Here is a 16940-nt window from a genome sequence, read left to right as displayed (position 1 = left end):
ATGAGAACTAGAAGAAACAAGAAGCTTGAGAAGCTTAAAATCGGGCGCTTAATAATTAGCTATCTGTTTTGACTTGAAAGGCAGGGTACAGTACAGTAAAAATCACTGGAAAAACAGTCACTTAAACCTATTCAGGCCGGGGGAGGGGGGGGGGGGAGGGCTTGTGAGGCCCGCGCTGACTTTGGACGCTTATACTTATTTCAAGATTCAACCAAACGCTGCCAAACTTTGCGCGTTTATCTAAAATTTATCTCGCAATAATTTGGTAGGATTAGTTATTGTGCCAGTAACTTGAAATCACCATGGCAACGTCATTTTGACAGGCTTGTTTTCCCAAATTTGAATTTTTCGTGTTTCTATTTAATAATGAAAATCTGGAATGTTTTCAAGATTGCATTATTACTTAATGACATAATGGTCTCAACTTATAAAAATATATTTCGCACAATACAAATAAACGATTGAACTAGATGTCTAGAAAATATAAATTTGTAACACTTAGCAAAGTGCAGCTTTTCGCAATACTTAATAAAGGCGGGGTTTTTACCTGAAGACCAATTTTTCCAACGCTTTAGGTGGCTGACGCATTTCAGTATTTTCCAGCCCTTACACTTTAATGGAACAGTATACAACTCCTAATCAGGTAACTACTATTGTCAAGAAAATGATCACAACTTATTGACCAATGATTAGGTATTTGTTTCATACCATTACTGTAATAGCAACTGGTGAAGAATAGTAGTACTGACCCAAAGTATAAGGGCTGGAAAACACTGAAAACCAGTTCAGCCGCGTTTCAAGGAATCCAAAAAAGCTTCACTTATCCCATATATATTTGTTTTGCAGTATTTTGTTAATTTTTGGACGATTTTGAGGGATGTCTGGGAGGCGATAGTTTTTCTCAAAGGATTAGTAAAATTTAGACAAATAAGAAATATTGGAGATTTAATGTGATTTTAAAATTTGAATTTGAAGTTAAAAATTGGTGGACGGAAACCAAACAGTCTCCTGACAACCCGGAGTGCTCTTGCGAGGGGGTCAACTGTTTGGAGGTGTTTCCATTCTTTTCTTCAATCCCTTCTTTAAATCTCTTAAAGTTCCATTCAAATTCAGGTAGAACCCCACCTTAAGTTTTGTTCTTGTGAGAAAACAACAGAAGTCAAAGGTTGCGTGATATAACCAAGCATGGATTTTAATTCTCCCTCCCTTTCCATCTCCTTAGCCTTTCACCCCCACCTGTCCCTCCCTTTCTACACTCATTCAATTTAATGTTTGTTTACATTTCCTAACAAATTCAGTATCGTACTAATCTGTGCCAAGCAATCAGATAATAACAAAAATTTGCCTTAATTTTGATCTCCCATACCAAGACTTTAGAGTATAAACCGCTAATAAAACAAAACACACTTGATAATAATTCCCTGAGGTTATATATGTACACCTTGCAGTATTAACGTACTAACGAACTTGATAACAAACCCCATGTCGTACTAAGGATTTTTACTGATCAACATAGAAAATAAGTTCACAATGGTTTGTTCCTAAAACGTTTTTTATTGTACAAAGGGTCTGTATATTGACCTGTAACTCGTATACCGTATTGAAAAAATCAGAACGAACCGACTTCTCCCCGCTACCATGATATCATGTTGAAAAATAGCTCGTTCGAAACCGTAGCAAAATCGTTAGAGACAGACAAGATCCAGCCGTTTACTGGCAGTCTTTGAAAATCCTGAATTTCGTCAAAATGAGCCAAAATAAAGTTTTAAAATTCCCTTTATCAATATGGTTCTTATCTTTTTATTCAATTCTTTGAACTGCTTTTATGCAGTACTGTCCACAAAGATTTCAATTTCCTCAAAGTTTCGGGACAAATAGATAAAAAATATTTCGTGCAGAATGTAATTTGATTAAGCGAATGTTTTCACGTCTATAAATACTTCAAGCAGTGAATGAAAAACCGTTTTGTTTTCATCGATGAGAACCACTTTCAAATAGTTAATGCATAAAAAATAATAATCAGATCAGAATACAATAATGATTAATGTAAGGTCTCGCTATTATGTCTCGACAGAGATACTTCTTTTTGTAAGTTCAAATGTATGCAAATATTTCGTGTGAAATGTAATTCGATTCCATTGTCTTGTTTACAAACTCTTTCTTAAGAAAGTTGTATTTTCGTGAATAAAACCCATTGGTCTGTTTTGTTTTCCTGATCATGTTTGTCTGTGATTTTCACAAAACATGTGGTCTTTTTTTTCGGAACTTTAAGTTGTACAAAAATTCCTATTTTGAACACAGATGTCACTTCCGGAATTTCTCATCTAAAATTCAATTGGTATTTAATTATAATCGAAGTTTTCATTTTCAAGTCATCTTTTCATTCGATAGCTTTATTGATCTCGTAAAAAATTCCATTCAAGTTCACACCAATACTGTACATTGCCAATGTTTTGCTGATGTCTTGAGAAGTGTCTTACTAACGTCACTAGTCAAATAGCTTAACGTTAGCTATTAAACCTAAATGCAGTTTTAACAAAAAAAAAAATATCTTATTTTTTTTTCAATCCATCCGCAAAGGTTTCTGCCTGCATCAGGCCAAAGTGTTCCACAACACCGGAGTTTTACTTTATCCCAGGGACTTTATCCCGGTTTTAGTAGCATTTAGTTTCCAGGAGTAATTCTACCCCCTAGATGAGATGCTAGTCCATCGCAGGGTTACCCTATGAGATTCGCGGCTACCCATTTATACACCTTGGCGGAGAGAGGCACTGTGAGAATTTTAAAAGTGTCTTGGCCACGGACTCATGACCCCGGGCACCAGACCACTCTATGCGTAGTCTAGCGCGCAAACCATAAGGCCATCGCGCCTCCCCCCGTGCGTATCAAAGGCAAAATTGTTTTGTGCACATAAATTGGGGTTTGTCAAAAATCCTCATAGTACAAGCACAAGTTGGGGTCATTTCAACAATGTATACAAATTAGGTTTCCAGGCTAGACCTTGTTGTTTTCCCTTTTTTTATCTCATACTGGTGTCATCTTTTTACTCGCGACGTAGTATAGCTTTTATTGCTGTTTGTGATACAAGTATCCAACTGTAATGCATATATGCACGTTTTTATTTCTCGTCTTGTTTCTATCTTACAATGATTTTGTCAACAAAATCGTTTAGAAAGCAACATACATATAACAGACAATTTTTTACAAAAAACGACGTTTCGACAGGTAGTCACGCTTAAACAAACTTGATCATAAACTATGCAAACTTAACAAAACAGAAAACTAGCTTGTCCCAAGTTGTAGCTTCAAATCAACCTCGTTCCCAGGGCTTTTCCCTTGGTAATTTGGAAGACCAAGGGAAAAGCCCTGGGAACGAGGTTGGCTTCAAATCAGTTTTTGTAATATCACTTTACTAACATAATCCTTGCGAAATGATCCCGCTAATCTTCTGCTGCAGTGGAGAGTAATTTATCGCATTTCCTGCTGACGGCGTGCGTAAACTGAAAACTTTCCATGCCCCGTTGATCTTGGACAAACTGCACATAATGATGGCCTGGGAGTATGCTGCATTCTGCATCTGATCGCTGCACAGCTGTTTGTTAGGTTCCTTGGCATCGAAGAAGCGTAAACTGGGATTTTTGAATTTGGAGATGTTTGGTGACACATATGCACTGAGAGTGAAAAACAGCTTGTCAATATTAGCGGGCAGGCTCTTTAGCTTTACATTAATGGTATGGTGACCAAGGCTCTTCTTGTGATCCATTACGTCGCCAGAATGCGAAACACCGCTGAAAACACGATGGCCATAGTCCACGAGCCCTTGGAAAGACATTCCACTATAAATAAGAACGGATGCATCCAGAAAATCGCAGCCACTAGATGGATAGCCCCAGAACAAGTCGAAAATCGTTTGATCAAGGGAGTCGGAAATCTCGTACAACACAACAATAAGGTGCAGTGTACTAAAGGGCTGAACAGCGTAATCTTGCAATGTGGCCAGTTTGAAACCTGAGTGAGTCTGAAATAAATAAAGAAAAAACCAAAATTAAATCTTTCTTCGAGCGACCATATTGGGCTACCCTGTCTTATAAACTGACTACTTTTACTTTTTGCGCAGCCGTTTTTCTCGCTTTACGTGCTTTTCGTTCCGCGAACAAAGGGAAAAGAGGTACTTCCCGTAGTCTATTTGATAAGGACGATTTATCGGTTAAGCCCGCGCCAAACAAGAACATTCTGAGAGTTGCCGAGGGCTAGTGAAGAAAGTTCAAATCTCATAGACTATCATTTAAACTCTGGGCGAGGCACTCTCAGTTTGGGATACTCTCGTTCTCGATAGTTACGTTTGAACTTTTTCGCCTTTTGAAATAATTTATCTGTCCATGCAATTTTAAAAGCATAAGGATTGCAACAGCAACAATTAGCACAAGTTGACAAATGTCCCGAATGAGCAGTACGGATTTCAAAATCCGGATGCTGCAATAAATACGACTGCTGCCAATAAACCCCTGTTCTTTGGAAGTGGGAATTTGTTCGAATAGCTGTTTCATCGGACATTGTGTTATGCAACAATGCCCAAAGGTATTGTGGTTTTAAAAGTGTTAATTCAGACACACTGTTGTTTGATAGTTATGGTTTGTGTAAGTTCACAATGCTTAGCGCAAGCAGGAACGAGAAATCGTGAGTTGTGATGAATACAGTATTTTTCCTTCTATCCCGCTGAAACACCGTGAACTTCGAATAAGCATTAGCGAGCTACAGTATCACTACCCACTACAGTAGACCTTTCGACATGGTCGCGTGCGTTCTTGTACTTTATAGGGCAACCTTTCTCGAAACAGCGGTATATCGTGTACTGCTACCCATATTCTTTAAAATAAAACGTGTATCACCGGGCCTTTGAAATCTTCGGTGGCGTAGGTAGTGCATGTGTGTACTATTTAGGCGTGTGGAAAACAGGTCATTTTGTTCAGTTACCTTGAGCTCTTGTTCTTTGTACAACAGGCGCTGTTTCTGTGGTGCTGGGCCGAGTCGGCACTGCACATAGTTCTTCAGATGTTGAATCGTCATTGTTGGTTGGTACGCCACTACTGTACTGTCCCCACCCAGCATGACAACAGATATCGTCTGATTGCTCTCCAGTGAACATGACTCCACTTGTTCAGGCGTTGCCGCAGGCGCCGTGTATTTCGGGAACAGGTTCTCAAGGGCTGCTATGCATTCAAGGTACCGCGGGTTACTGGTGGTGACGGCTTGAGGACAATGAGAACATTTGTGGAACTCCTGAACGTGTTTCGTCACACACTGTATAGATATATGAATTTGCACGTCACTTCGTTACCCATACATGCAGAACTTCTCAGCAGTTTTCTGGGTGATCACAGAACGCCCCTCTGTAGCCTGCACAGAAAGCGTTCCCGCATTTTGCCCTCGCCCAAATTTTCACGCAGCCAAAATGTGGAAAACTATTCATTCGTACGAGATGCTTTGCTACGAATTCTCGTCCCCAGAGCTGCTTGTCCATCTTGGCCGGCAAAGCCTGGGGCACAAAGGAACAAGTGGCTCTGGAGACACATGATTTCATTGGTTAGACTTTTAACAAAGAGAATTTAAATCTAGCCAATCAAATCAACCGTAGTAAAATCCCTTACAACAAAGGGATTCTTAAACCGCAACGGTTGATTTGATTTGCTAAATTTAATTTTCCTTTGTTGAAGATCTAGCCAATCAAATCATGTGTCCCAGAGCCACTTGTTTCTCGTACCCCAGGCTCTGCCGGCCAAGAGGGACAAGCGGCTCTGGGGACGAGAATGGATTGCCACGCAGGCTAGCTTTTCCGGGACAAGAACATTCAGAACATTGCAGAACATCGCGGACAGGAACATTGGCTGATAAGGAGACTCACAAAGAAATCCTATGGCTTTTGCAAAGCTTATCAAACAACGTATCATTAGTTCATAAGTTTTAATTGAAAAGCTGATGGAGTTACCCTCTTAAAATAACGGCTTACAAGTCCATTAACTACAGTAAAAACCCGCGTGTAAGAACCTGCTTTTTTAGAGTTTGGCAAAACAGGTTCTTATATTTTGGGGTACTTACTGGCATTTTTTAGCTTCCCTGTGCAATTCTTGATCTCTAAAGACATCCTTTTTGATAAAATACAGTTATTGTATTATAAATAAAATAGTTTAACCCCACATATAAGAACCTTTTGGGGTATTAAGGAAGCAAATTTCTGCCAGGAGGTTCTTAATTTCTAGGTTCTTACACGCGGGTTTTTACTGTATGTTACATCCTACAGAGGAAATAACAGAGTTTGTGTTCCCCACTGAATGTTTGTCTGCACATCTCACGGTCTATTGCCCTAGTTTTCCTTAAGTAACTTACCCTAAGACAGTGCAAAGGTGCATGATCGCAGTCTTCTGTGATGGTATCTAAGGGAAATTCCCGTCGAAGTTTTCTGGTCTTGCATAGATCACAATACATATTCACGCGGAGATCTGAAACCGATAACAATAATAAAAATAGTTATTTCTATGTCTGCGTAGGAGGCGGTGTTATCATAACACGTTTGGCCATCTGCTTCAGAGAGAACGCGGAAAAGAAAACGAAAACACGCCGGATGATTGGTCATAGCTGATGCTTATTGGAGTCGTCTAAATGACCGAAAACAAAACCATGATTTCAGGGGGTTTTTTAATTAAGCGAGTTGAACAAATTCTGTTCCGGCACTGAAAAAGCACGCTAAATTTTCGCATAGTTCACTTTATAGCGTATTAGCTTCGTTGTTTACGATGTCCAGAAAAAAAATCATCTTGTCACTACCTGCACAAATGCCAGTTTTGTAATCGCAATAAGTTGGACAATAGGTAGTTTAGCGGAACAACAATGCTCTTCGGCTAAATAAAGCAACTCCTTTATACTGGCCTTGTGTAAAATTTATTTCGGGCAATTTCTTTATAACGGTTCGCGCTCACAAGCGTAGAAATTGTTTTGCGCGTACCGAATTGCCGAGTTTTTAATACACAGATTTAATAACTACGTATAAACGAGATACCTTTTCCGACGGATGGCCGGATGCCACTACAGTAACGGTAAAACCAGATGAAAAGTGTAGTAAAGGAAAAATACTTTTGCGCGCAACTATGCTGGCTTTAAATCTCCCTTAGTTTCTCTTTCACTTTTCATTTGTACAGTCGAAGTCAAGTAAAACTATCGCTGAACCAAATATTTGCAGACCCATTTGCAGGAGCGAGGTTTCCCTGTATTTATGCCCGATCACAACTCGCCCACCTCCCGGGCAAACAAAAGTCGGGGGTCGGGAGAGTCGCGAAATCGTAAACCACTCGCGATCAATTTTCGCGCGGATCCGCGCAAATCACTCACACGTGTTTTTTCGTGCCGGCATCGCGTCGTCTTCTGTGTTGGAAAAAGATTGTGCTCCGTCGTTCGTTCGCTTCAATCTAGCACAGCTCAAACCTTACGTATGTAGTTTTATCTGGTACCTTGAATTCATACAATGACCGCTGTGTAGTGTTTATTTATCGCTCTTCTGCAAAGCTGAGCTTTTAATAGAGCGGTTATTTCTCTACCTCATATAGATCACTGCTGCAAGAAGCTAAGCGAGTCGAAGAGACTTACCTGTAAGAGGCGATGAAGTCAGTGTTTAAAAGTATTTCCGCGTCTTGAAGCTGAACTGAGAAGTTCCGCCTTTATCGCTCTGGATGATTATCTTGAGAATGGATTTCTCGGAAACCTTTGCTTCACTGAAGTCACGGATGCTTGCGCCGCCTTGTCAGATCACGGCTTTTCACGTCAGGTACTAAAATTAATGTATTGATGATGCTTACAAACGTATTCAACACATCAATTTTTTTCCCTTGAAAATCGACTAAGAGTCAGACGAAAGTTTTGTCTTCGTTTAAATTTTGATACACGTCGTTACGCACGGAAGAAGAATGTCTGTTTGACCTTTCGGTTTTCTGCGAATTCAAGTTGCTTACTTTTCGTATAACCATAAAAGGTATTACCCACGTGGGGTTTCTCGGAAATGAGAACACAGTCGGCATATAAGACCTGATTCGTGGAAATTTCTGCATAGAGTTGCTAACCCGGCGTAGTTCGGGTTAGATTTATTAGCTTCGATTCAGAATTTTGTGCAAAGACAATTTCAAATACAATGGGTTGAAGTGAATCATCTGCATTGAGTTGTCAAGTTGCAAGAAAATCGAAAGAGAAGGTAGGCTAATTAGTCACTAAACTGTTATATGATACTATTTGATGCATGCGAACTGTTTTCTAAGAATTAGAGCATGTTGAGCTAATTCGGAAAGGCGAGAGTCGATGTACTTGAGAATCTTGACTGCCAGATTTCGCTGTTACTTTATTCAATGGAGCCAAATGTTTCCAGATATACTTCTAATAATCAAAGGTTTTAGTCAAATATTAATATACTTCCCTCTGCACAACTTGACCAACCAAGTTATGAAAACCAGTCTAACCAGTATATCGAGTTTGTATTGACAGTTTTTACTACGATTTTCTTGGAAACTGGGTGGGGTGTTTGATTCTAGTAATTAACAAGTTAAAGCAACCTGTTAAAACCAGTTTGGTTCTCTATATGATCTAAGAAAGCGACTGCCTATGACGTCTATATGGGAAATAAAGGGCTATTGTTTATTTGAAACATGTGCATAGTTGCCTATTGTTTTCCATCACATTCCGGGTTACTGAATCATCTAATTTATTGTTAGCTGACGAAGCATTTAGCTGCTATTCAAATGGAAAATTTTGTCCCTGTTTTGAATTACATCAAACTCTGCCAGCTGCTCACTAGCTACATAAATTATTGCATTTATGCTTGCTTCTAATCTGTAAAATTTAAGGCTGATGTTATGATTAATGTCAGGGTTCTCCAGCTCTTATTACCAATTTTACAAAAAGATATCTGAATCAGGGCCCTAGGGGGGGGGGGAGGGGGGCAGTTGCCCCCACAGGCAAACTAAAAAAAAAAAGAAAACTAACCAAAAAAAGAACTAAACTAAAAAATATAATAAAACTAAAGAAAAAAACTAAACTAATAAAACACTAAGAAAGCTAAAGGTGTGCAGGGGCCCCAGGGGGGGTACTTCGGCTTGTAAATGACGGGGATGATCGAAGGATTTTTTTGGGTTTGAAATTTTCAATTCCGGGATTTTTTTGGGTTGGAAAATTTGGCAAGTATTTTTTTGGGTGACTTGATTTAAATAGGGGATTTTTTTGGTATTAAAAACGAACTAAAGTGCCTTGGCATATTTATGGTATGATGAATAAACAAACACGAGCGTTCAATTTTTTATGGTTTTCTTTGTGTTATATTATTGCCCTCCTGGCAATTTAGGGGTAATTTGACAAGGGATTTTTTGGGGGGTTATTTTAATGGTCCAGGGATTTTTTGGGTAATGTCGGAAGACTTAGGGATTTTTTGGGGTCCTGAGTTTTGCCTCCATTCGATCATCCATCATCATTTACAAGCCAGAGCACCCCCCTGGGGAAGGGGCTGCTCCCTTGAGTGCACTGGTATGTGAAATGCAACAAGTATAGACAAACTGTTGCAAATAAACACATCCGAAGAGAATCTATATAATCTCTAGTTGATTAATCTGAATAATTATAAAAGTTGGAATACCGTAATGATTTGATTTAGCGCCCGGGACGCTTATTTACTTTTGGCTCCTCAATGGAGGGCGATTATTCGAGACAGGGCGCTTATTCAGGACAGGGCGCTTATTTAATTTTTTGAGAAACAACCAAATGTTCAAAACAAAACTTGAATAAATTTTAAAATAACTAACAATAACAGGAACTGTAACAGTAACAAATTGTTGAAATTTCATTTACTTTTGGAAGAATTGTTCCTTTCTGCAGTTAATATATACATGTACGGTACGGTGAATGTTCATAAGTTTATCTATTCGACGTCAATGACTTCAGTAGTGGCAGTTATCCACAATAGAGGTGCTTATTAGATACGGGCGCTTATAACAATGGGGACGCTTATTAGAATGGGAGTGCTTATTGGAATAGGGGCGCTTATTAACAAAAACTCATTCAAAGGGGGTGCTTATTCGAAAGGGGGCGCTTATCGGAAGGAGGGCGCTAAATCAAATTATTACGGTACTGGAATTAATCCTGGGTGGTGGTGGGAGGAAGGGGGGTCAGGTACTCTCTTATAAAAGCTTATAAGTACGTGGGGTGTCACCTGTAGGGTATGGTTTTCGAGCAGTTTTGGTCTGAAATAGATAGGTACCGGTAAGTTAGATTTTTCATTGGTCCATAATCATGCGTTAACAAGCTGAAACAAAGGAAAATAAAAATCAAACTGTTTTAAAACAATTAAAGTTCCGGACCGGACCAGGGGGTCTGAACCTCCCGCCTCCCACCCCTTTCTGTAGCCATTTTTTCCTCTTTGTCCCATATCTATTGCAAAATAATTTATAACAAAATAATGCAGAATTTTACTCGTTTTTTCCTGGTTCCCACAACCTTAGGAATCCCACTTCCTGCCGTCCCCTCTTTTGCTTCCTGCCCCTTTTTTCCAAGCTCCTACCCCCTGTCCCCCCTCCACTATATATAAAGAACATAAAAAAAACCATTCATAATGAACTTCCTACGAAGCGTTTCAGCCGAGAACCTCCAGACTTTATTGGTTTAAACATGCGCCGCAACATTGTAAAGTTCCCATCGAAAGAACATTCGGTTTGACTGTAATTCCCCAACAACGCCCCCTGACACAAATAAAACACAATTCGCTTTTTGGCACAGAGAGAAGTTTATTATTAGCACAAAAAGTAAACAACAGCCAACAATATGCCTAATAAACCTCTCTGCCACCCTATGACAGTAAATAGAATCACCCCCGCTGGGTGGGAGCTAGCTCGAGGGTGGGAAGCAGAAACAAAACCGTACAACACAAATTTCAGTCTGGTACGCTCGAAGTGAAAACTGACTCGAACTGAAAAACGAAACTTCTATCACCTGATACTAATGGTGTGCGTTGCGCAATTAATCCCTTTGAACACATGCTTGTCCAAAGGGGGTAAATTAGTACTGCTAGAAGGTTGTCCACAAAATGGTAACTGATTTTCTGGTGTCTCTGAAGTTTTGTAGGACGTTTACCAATATAATTGCTGGATAATAAGTTAATCGATCACTTCATAGAAATGTTGACCCCATAATGTAATCGTTAATTACATGTAGGAATCATTTTATTAATACCTTCATAATATCAGGCAATTATAGGAGATACTTATATTACAAACAATGATAACAATAATAAATTAAATAGCTTTTATTTAAGCTGAAAGACCAATCAGTCAAATCTACGTAGAAAATGCTAGTATAAACCAGTAATCAGTACTAGTGCATAGAAGATTAATACAAAATAAAAAGGAAAAATACTAAATAAAATAAATAAAGAAATAAATTTTGGATTCCTTACATGTCAAGCACAATTTTATATTTAAAGACTATGCTTATCTGCAAGCCAGGGAGGGGATATTCCTCAAAATTCTTGGTGGGGTTGTGCTGCCCACTTATTCAAATCCTGACCCTATTTCAGACCAACGTCAGCATGCCATTTTCCACACCTGTTTTCAGACCTGGCCTCTGAAAGTTGTATTCAGTTTGTGAATGAACCCACTACCTTGTCCAAGTGAAGTCAGAATATTGTTGAACCATTTTTTTAACAGTGCGAAGCCAGTTCATAATCTGGCCGGCGTTTTTTGTTTGTCCTTTTGTTGGTAAATCATTCCAGACCCACGAAGCCCAGTCAGCTCCTTGGTCACAGTCACGCAAGATTTGATGTTTATTAGTGATCACTCGATGTACATGTATATGTATATTTTTGTGTCATTCGAGTGTTTTACCTGAAGAGCGGACTGAATAATCACATAGCGAAACCAAAGACCGCTTAGACATGTCCAAGCTATTTACGTCAGACCCATACCACGCGATCGCACGCCTGTAGCTATAAATAATCATTCACCTATTTTAAAAATATCTACGAAAACTCTGCGCTCTGTTTGTGTGAAATATTTATTTTTGTGTACAATTTAGCCGGAACATGCTGAATGAAAACAACAACTTGTTTTCTAGATATTCCAATTTTTGTTTTGAGTTTATTTTGGGAATCAAAACAAAAATTGCAAGCTCATCAAGAATGTGTCAAGGCACGGAAACACGTCATCCGGCCAGGGGAATTACCTGCTTGATTACCTTTGTTTATACTTGCAAAAGCTCGTCGGACAACGCTAAACGAAGAAATACAACAGGATGGCCTTAGTCTACTCTTTATTTTGGCATGAAATGGACTTCTTTTTAATGACATTCACGAACTGGTTTGGGTTTATTTTAATTATTGAACGGAAAAAATAAATATATTTACATGCGTAAGCAGGAATTTATCCAGCATGCGGTGATGGAAATTCATGTCACACACTCTGTGACTCACGCAAACTGTCATGATTTGTGTGTTTCTCAAGTGACTGCTTTTCTAAAGATTTTTCACTCTGCATGCAGCGTTGTGCCTTTCTAGCCAAAGCAACCCTCCAAGTTAAGACCATTTTAGTCGCCATGGCGACCAAAATTTTGGAGCTGGCGACTAAATTTGAACCAAGGTCGCCAGCCTGGCGACTAAAATTGGGAGGAAAGATTGAAAGCATCAGCTTAATTTGGTGACTAAAATTTTTCACTGGCGACCAAACTTGAGTAGTTGGTGGCCAAATGGCCACTAAGGAAAAAATAAACTTGAAGGGTTGCAAAGAACTCAACGAGGTGGTCAAGCATTAACCGCATGGTGTTAAACTGCTTGAAGTTTCTTGTTTATTATTATTTAGTGGTACTTGACACTTAATATTGTTTCATTCACAAATTTCTAGACTAATTCTAGCTGCATAAATTTATAAATCTTGCCTCATGAACACAGCATATTGCACTTATACCGTAAAAACTCGTGTATAAGCCGCACTTTTTTGCCGAAATTTTGGGCTCAAAATCGTGGGTGCGGCTTATCTACGAGACCATTGCATGCAATTTTACAGGGCATCTGACAGGATGCGGTGGTGCGGCCGTGCGGGTCCACATAAATCTGCATAAATCGCTCACACTGCATCCTCCGCATCTTCTGCGCATTTTTGCGCATAAAACTGAAAAATTGCTCCATATAAGCGACAAAGTAGCTCTTTACAATCCTCACAAACACAAATAACAAGGAGACTGATCATTTTGAAAAAGTTTTTCCTCTCAAAACAGCGACGAAAACCACGCTTTTCGTCCGTGAATAATTTTAAACCCCCAGGCGTTCCACGTGTCTTTTGGCGATGGGCCTGGATACTAGTGCCTGGTTACTAAGCTACGAACGCTTTTCACGAACACAGGGCAAAATCAGGTGCAAAATTTGATGTAAAAACTGTGATGAACGAAGAAATACCTGTCAACGAATGGCAGAAAAAGATCAAAAATGTTAAAGTTGGCAGAAATGATGTTTATTCTATAAAGTTCTAAAATTCTGGGTAAGACTGAAGTGTTTTCCGTTTATGTGTTTATACTGACATCCTGCACATCGATCGGAAAGGCTCTCGATCAAGGAATCAACTTTAGCTTTTATATTGATTGTTGAAATTTCCTCATAATCCAGCATTTTTTCACAATCAACTGGGCATTTTTCCGCCAGGTTTTATTTTTTTCTCAAAATCATGCTTGAAATTTGGGGGTGCGGCTTATCTACGAGTGCGGCTTATACACGAGTTTTTACGGTATTTTGGTTATTTTTCAGCTTTAAAGCTGATTTCCAGTCCGTACTGCGCAGACTCGGGGTTTGTTTTTGTTTTTGTTTTGAATTCGTTGAAACGTTACACTTCGGTGACAGCATACATGAAGTTTATTTAGTCCGCCATTACAGTTCGTTTGGTTCAAGAATTTCCGATGAGCTGAAACGTCGGTTTGAAATGGCGTCAAGGTTCCTCTACTCGTTATTATTTGTTTTGCAATGATATCTGGCGTTAATAATGAAGAAAAAGGTAAGTTTGTCGCGGAATTTTTAGTTTTGCTTGTAAACATTCCTTCGTGTTGGGCTCGCATAAACATTGCAGCCGAGATTGCGCAGTATGGACTGGAATTCATCTTTAATTCTCTCTCAATCATTTCCAAAAGAAACCCATGGTTCACATATCCTAAAAATCCAGATTTAGATTTGATCTAATGAATCCACTTGGATCATGGAGTCATGCATGGATTCTTCAGATTCATAATATAACCCATTTTCGGATTTAAGCAAAGAAACACAAAATATCCATATATCGATCCATCCAGTATGTGCAGTTCCAGAAAATTTCCATACCCACCCCGTGGAAGGTCATAATTATTTGGAAATTCCAAGGGTGTACATGTAAGGGGGTTCTTAAAAGCCAATTAAAATAATTAAAAGGAAAGTATGGTCCCTAACTGGAATTTCCAGAGCCGTGAGAAAAACAAAAAACCTTGTGTGAGATTTGGATTTTCTTAAAGAAACGCACCCATAGAACCCACCAGTGAAATACTACAGTCAAACTAGCTGTTTTTATCCATGTATACTAATTGCAGGGTTGCTGTGCAATTTGATCCAATATTATATATTATTATAAGGTTACACAATACCTACGCGGGTGTCCTTCGGCCAAACGCACGTTGTTTTTAAGTAAACTACCACAATTTATATATCAATAGAAAGGTAAAGAACTGTGAATTTCGAAAAAAAAAATCCGATGTTTGGCAGAGCCATTCTTGAAAAGTAAGAAGCCGGTTAAGTGAAAAACACCGAGTGTCATTCCGCCGAATTAATTGGGTATCAAACACAACCGACTACTGCAAAAGAACTGCACAATATTAATCAGCAAGCATCAATCTCTCAAAGTGTGTCAGGATTTTTCTTAATTCTTATTGGTTATCTTTTTATAGACCCGTAAAGTTTAAGTTTCGAATCATTTGCCGACCCTGTTGTGTCCGTGGCTGTCGCAAGAGAAATATCCAAAATAAAGCAAATCCCCTACACACTCAGTTTTGTTCTTCGATGTTCTGGCCAAATTTCGTTAGTATCACCCCTTTAAATAGTCCATTTTACAGTTGCCTGCTTAGTGACCTGGCCTTTGAATGGTAGTGAGGCTGGAGGTGACCTTGCATTGATACAAACCTCTCTGCTTTATTATGTAAATCCAAACTAGTTCGCATCAGAACAACATGATTTACACAACAAAAGCAGTGAGGTCACAGGTAGCCCAAGCTCCTAAAGGAGCCGTCAACATATAGACCACATATGACATTGCGTAATAAGGTTATTATAAGGGTTTGTATGGGAATTTACCGATCGTAAAAAATAATTCAAAATAGAGGAAAAATATCCAATAAAATCGACTTACCTAGTATCCTCTTCTATGCATATGTTGTGTTTCTATGCCGTTTGGGGGCGATTTGAAGCCATTTCAGTGGGTTTTAGGTTCGCTGGTTTCCGTGAGAAAGGGAATTGCGGGTAATGTGCACTACATTCTGTGCTTTGTTATCCGTGGTGGAGCTTTTTGTATTTAATTCTCACAAAGGAATGTAGTGCACATTAATTTGAATATTTTAACACGATTTTATAAACCGTGAATTGTAACGCAAGTTTTTCGTCCATTTGAAGGCCTCCTTTATCGTTTAATTTGAGAACGTTCCAGTGAATCAATGATAATAAAACTTTGCGACTAAATAGTTTACATAATCAAGTACGCGTGCTGAAAGTCTAAAGAAAATCTTTCGAGCCGTTTTATAGATTTTTCAAAAAACGCTTAAAACCGAAAATTACTTAAAAATTACAATACGAGTGGTCGCAAGAAAAAAAAAACAAATTCTCGGCATTGCGCTATGGAAAGCAACAAAACTTTCACGACGTCGAAAGATAAGTTTAATACACATTTTGGCGTTTTTTGAGATTACTTCGTCTGGGTAGTGTTTGTGTCTCGGCTCATTTATTATCGCTGTGCAAAAACTACGATTTGAAACATTTTTGCGATTTATTCGAAATCAAACATACAGAATCTTTTAATTCTTGAATTTTTTATTTGCAGTACATCATAGTTTAAGATGCTGATATTAGTTTTTTAGCGGTAAATCTGATTCACGCAAAAATCAGGGTTTACTCATTTGGCGATTTTCTGTTTACCGTTGCCATGGAAATATCGATTACCTTAAAAAGTATATTAAAGCAAATTTCAATCAAAAACCAATATATGGTGTAATTTTCATATCGATCCGAGTCAGGGAAGATCGTTTAAAGGCCAATTGCAAATTGTAGGTATGGCCCAGAAAAAACTATATCGAGCCACCTTAAAGTTTCATAGTTTTTTACGGTAGGTTTTCGAGAAAATCTGGATCAAAATCTGGCTTTTACAATCCCCAAAGAGAATTGATTTGCACATGCGCGCAGGGGCTAATATGATGCCATGGGTCGCGAGCGATAATAAAAGACGAAATTATAACTCCTCTGTCACTGTTGTTTATCGACCTTTTTGACATATTGTTTTCCGTCTCAGGTTTAAAGACTTATCTGAAAGTATTTGAAGTTTTCTCTTGTATGTACAAATTTGGTCAAGCGCGGTTAAAGTGCTGGAATTTCTTTTCGTGTTCGCAATTTTAGCCTGCACGAGCAATATTGACGTCATGCAGAAAATCGTAGCGCGTGTCTTTCAGCCACCTAAAATATGTATTCAGACACCTTAAAAGGTGTTTTTGCAACTTTTTAAATAAATGGCACGCAGTGCATGCAGAAGCGATGACGTTTCGCAAGGGCCGTCTTACAGTACATTTAATTTTGAGGAAATTAATTTTGTCAAAGACTTGCATGGTTACGTAAATAAAAGTAGCTGTCACCTTGTGCATGAAAAAGATTTGCTCAA

General features: G+C 38.8%; 1 protein-coding gene across 2 annotated transcripts; it reads right to left on the bottom strand.

Annotated features, from left to right (window-relative positions):
- Positions 1 to 3398: 3398 nt before the first annotated feature.
- LOC144648867 (uncharacterized) lies at positions 3399 to 7747 on the bottom strand. 2 transcript variants are annotated; one of them, XM_078508314.1, is made up of 4 exons: positions 7639 to 7747; positions 6385 to 6497; positions 4975 to 5301; positions 3399 to 4018 (listed from the first exon to the last, which is right to left on the bottom strand). In XM_078508314.1, exons 2-4 carry the CDS (start codon positions 6481 to 6483, stop codon positions 3413 to 3415), a joined length of 1032 nt encoding a protein of 343 aa, XP_078364440.1. In that variant the 5' UTR covers positions 6484 to 6497; positions 7639 to 7747; the 3' UTR covers positions 3399 to 3412. The 2 variants fall into 2 exon arrangements, with proteins under 2 accessions (XP_078364440.1, XP_078364441.1); XM_078508315.1 differs by lacking the exon at positions 7639 to 7747 and having other exon boundaries at positions 6385 to 6558.
- Between the last annotated feature and the right edge of the window lie 9193 nt (positions 7748 to 16940).

This window comes from Oculina patagonica, chromosome 4 (assembly GCF_052425735.1).
Source record: "Oculina patagonica isolate OP01 chromosome 4, crgOcupat, whole genome shotgun sequence".
Classification (NCBI taxonomy): Eukaryota; Metazoa; Cnidaria; class Anthozoa; order Scleractinia; family Oculinidae; genus Oculina; species Oculina patagonica.
The sequence above is the reverse complement of the archived record's forward strand: the minus strand, read 5'-3'. Positions and strand labels throughout refer to the sequence as shown.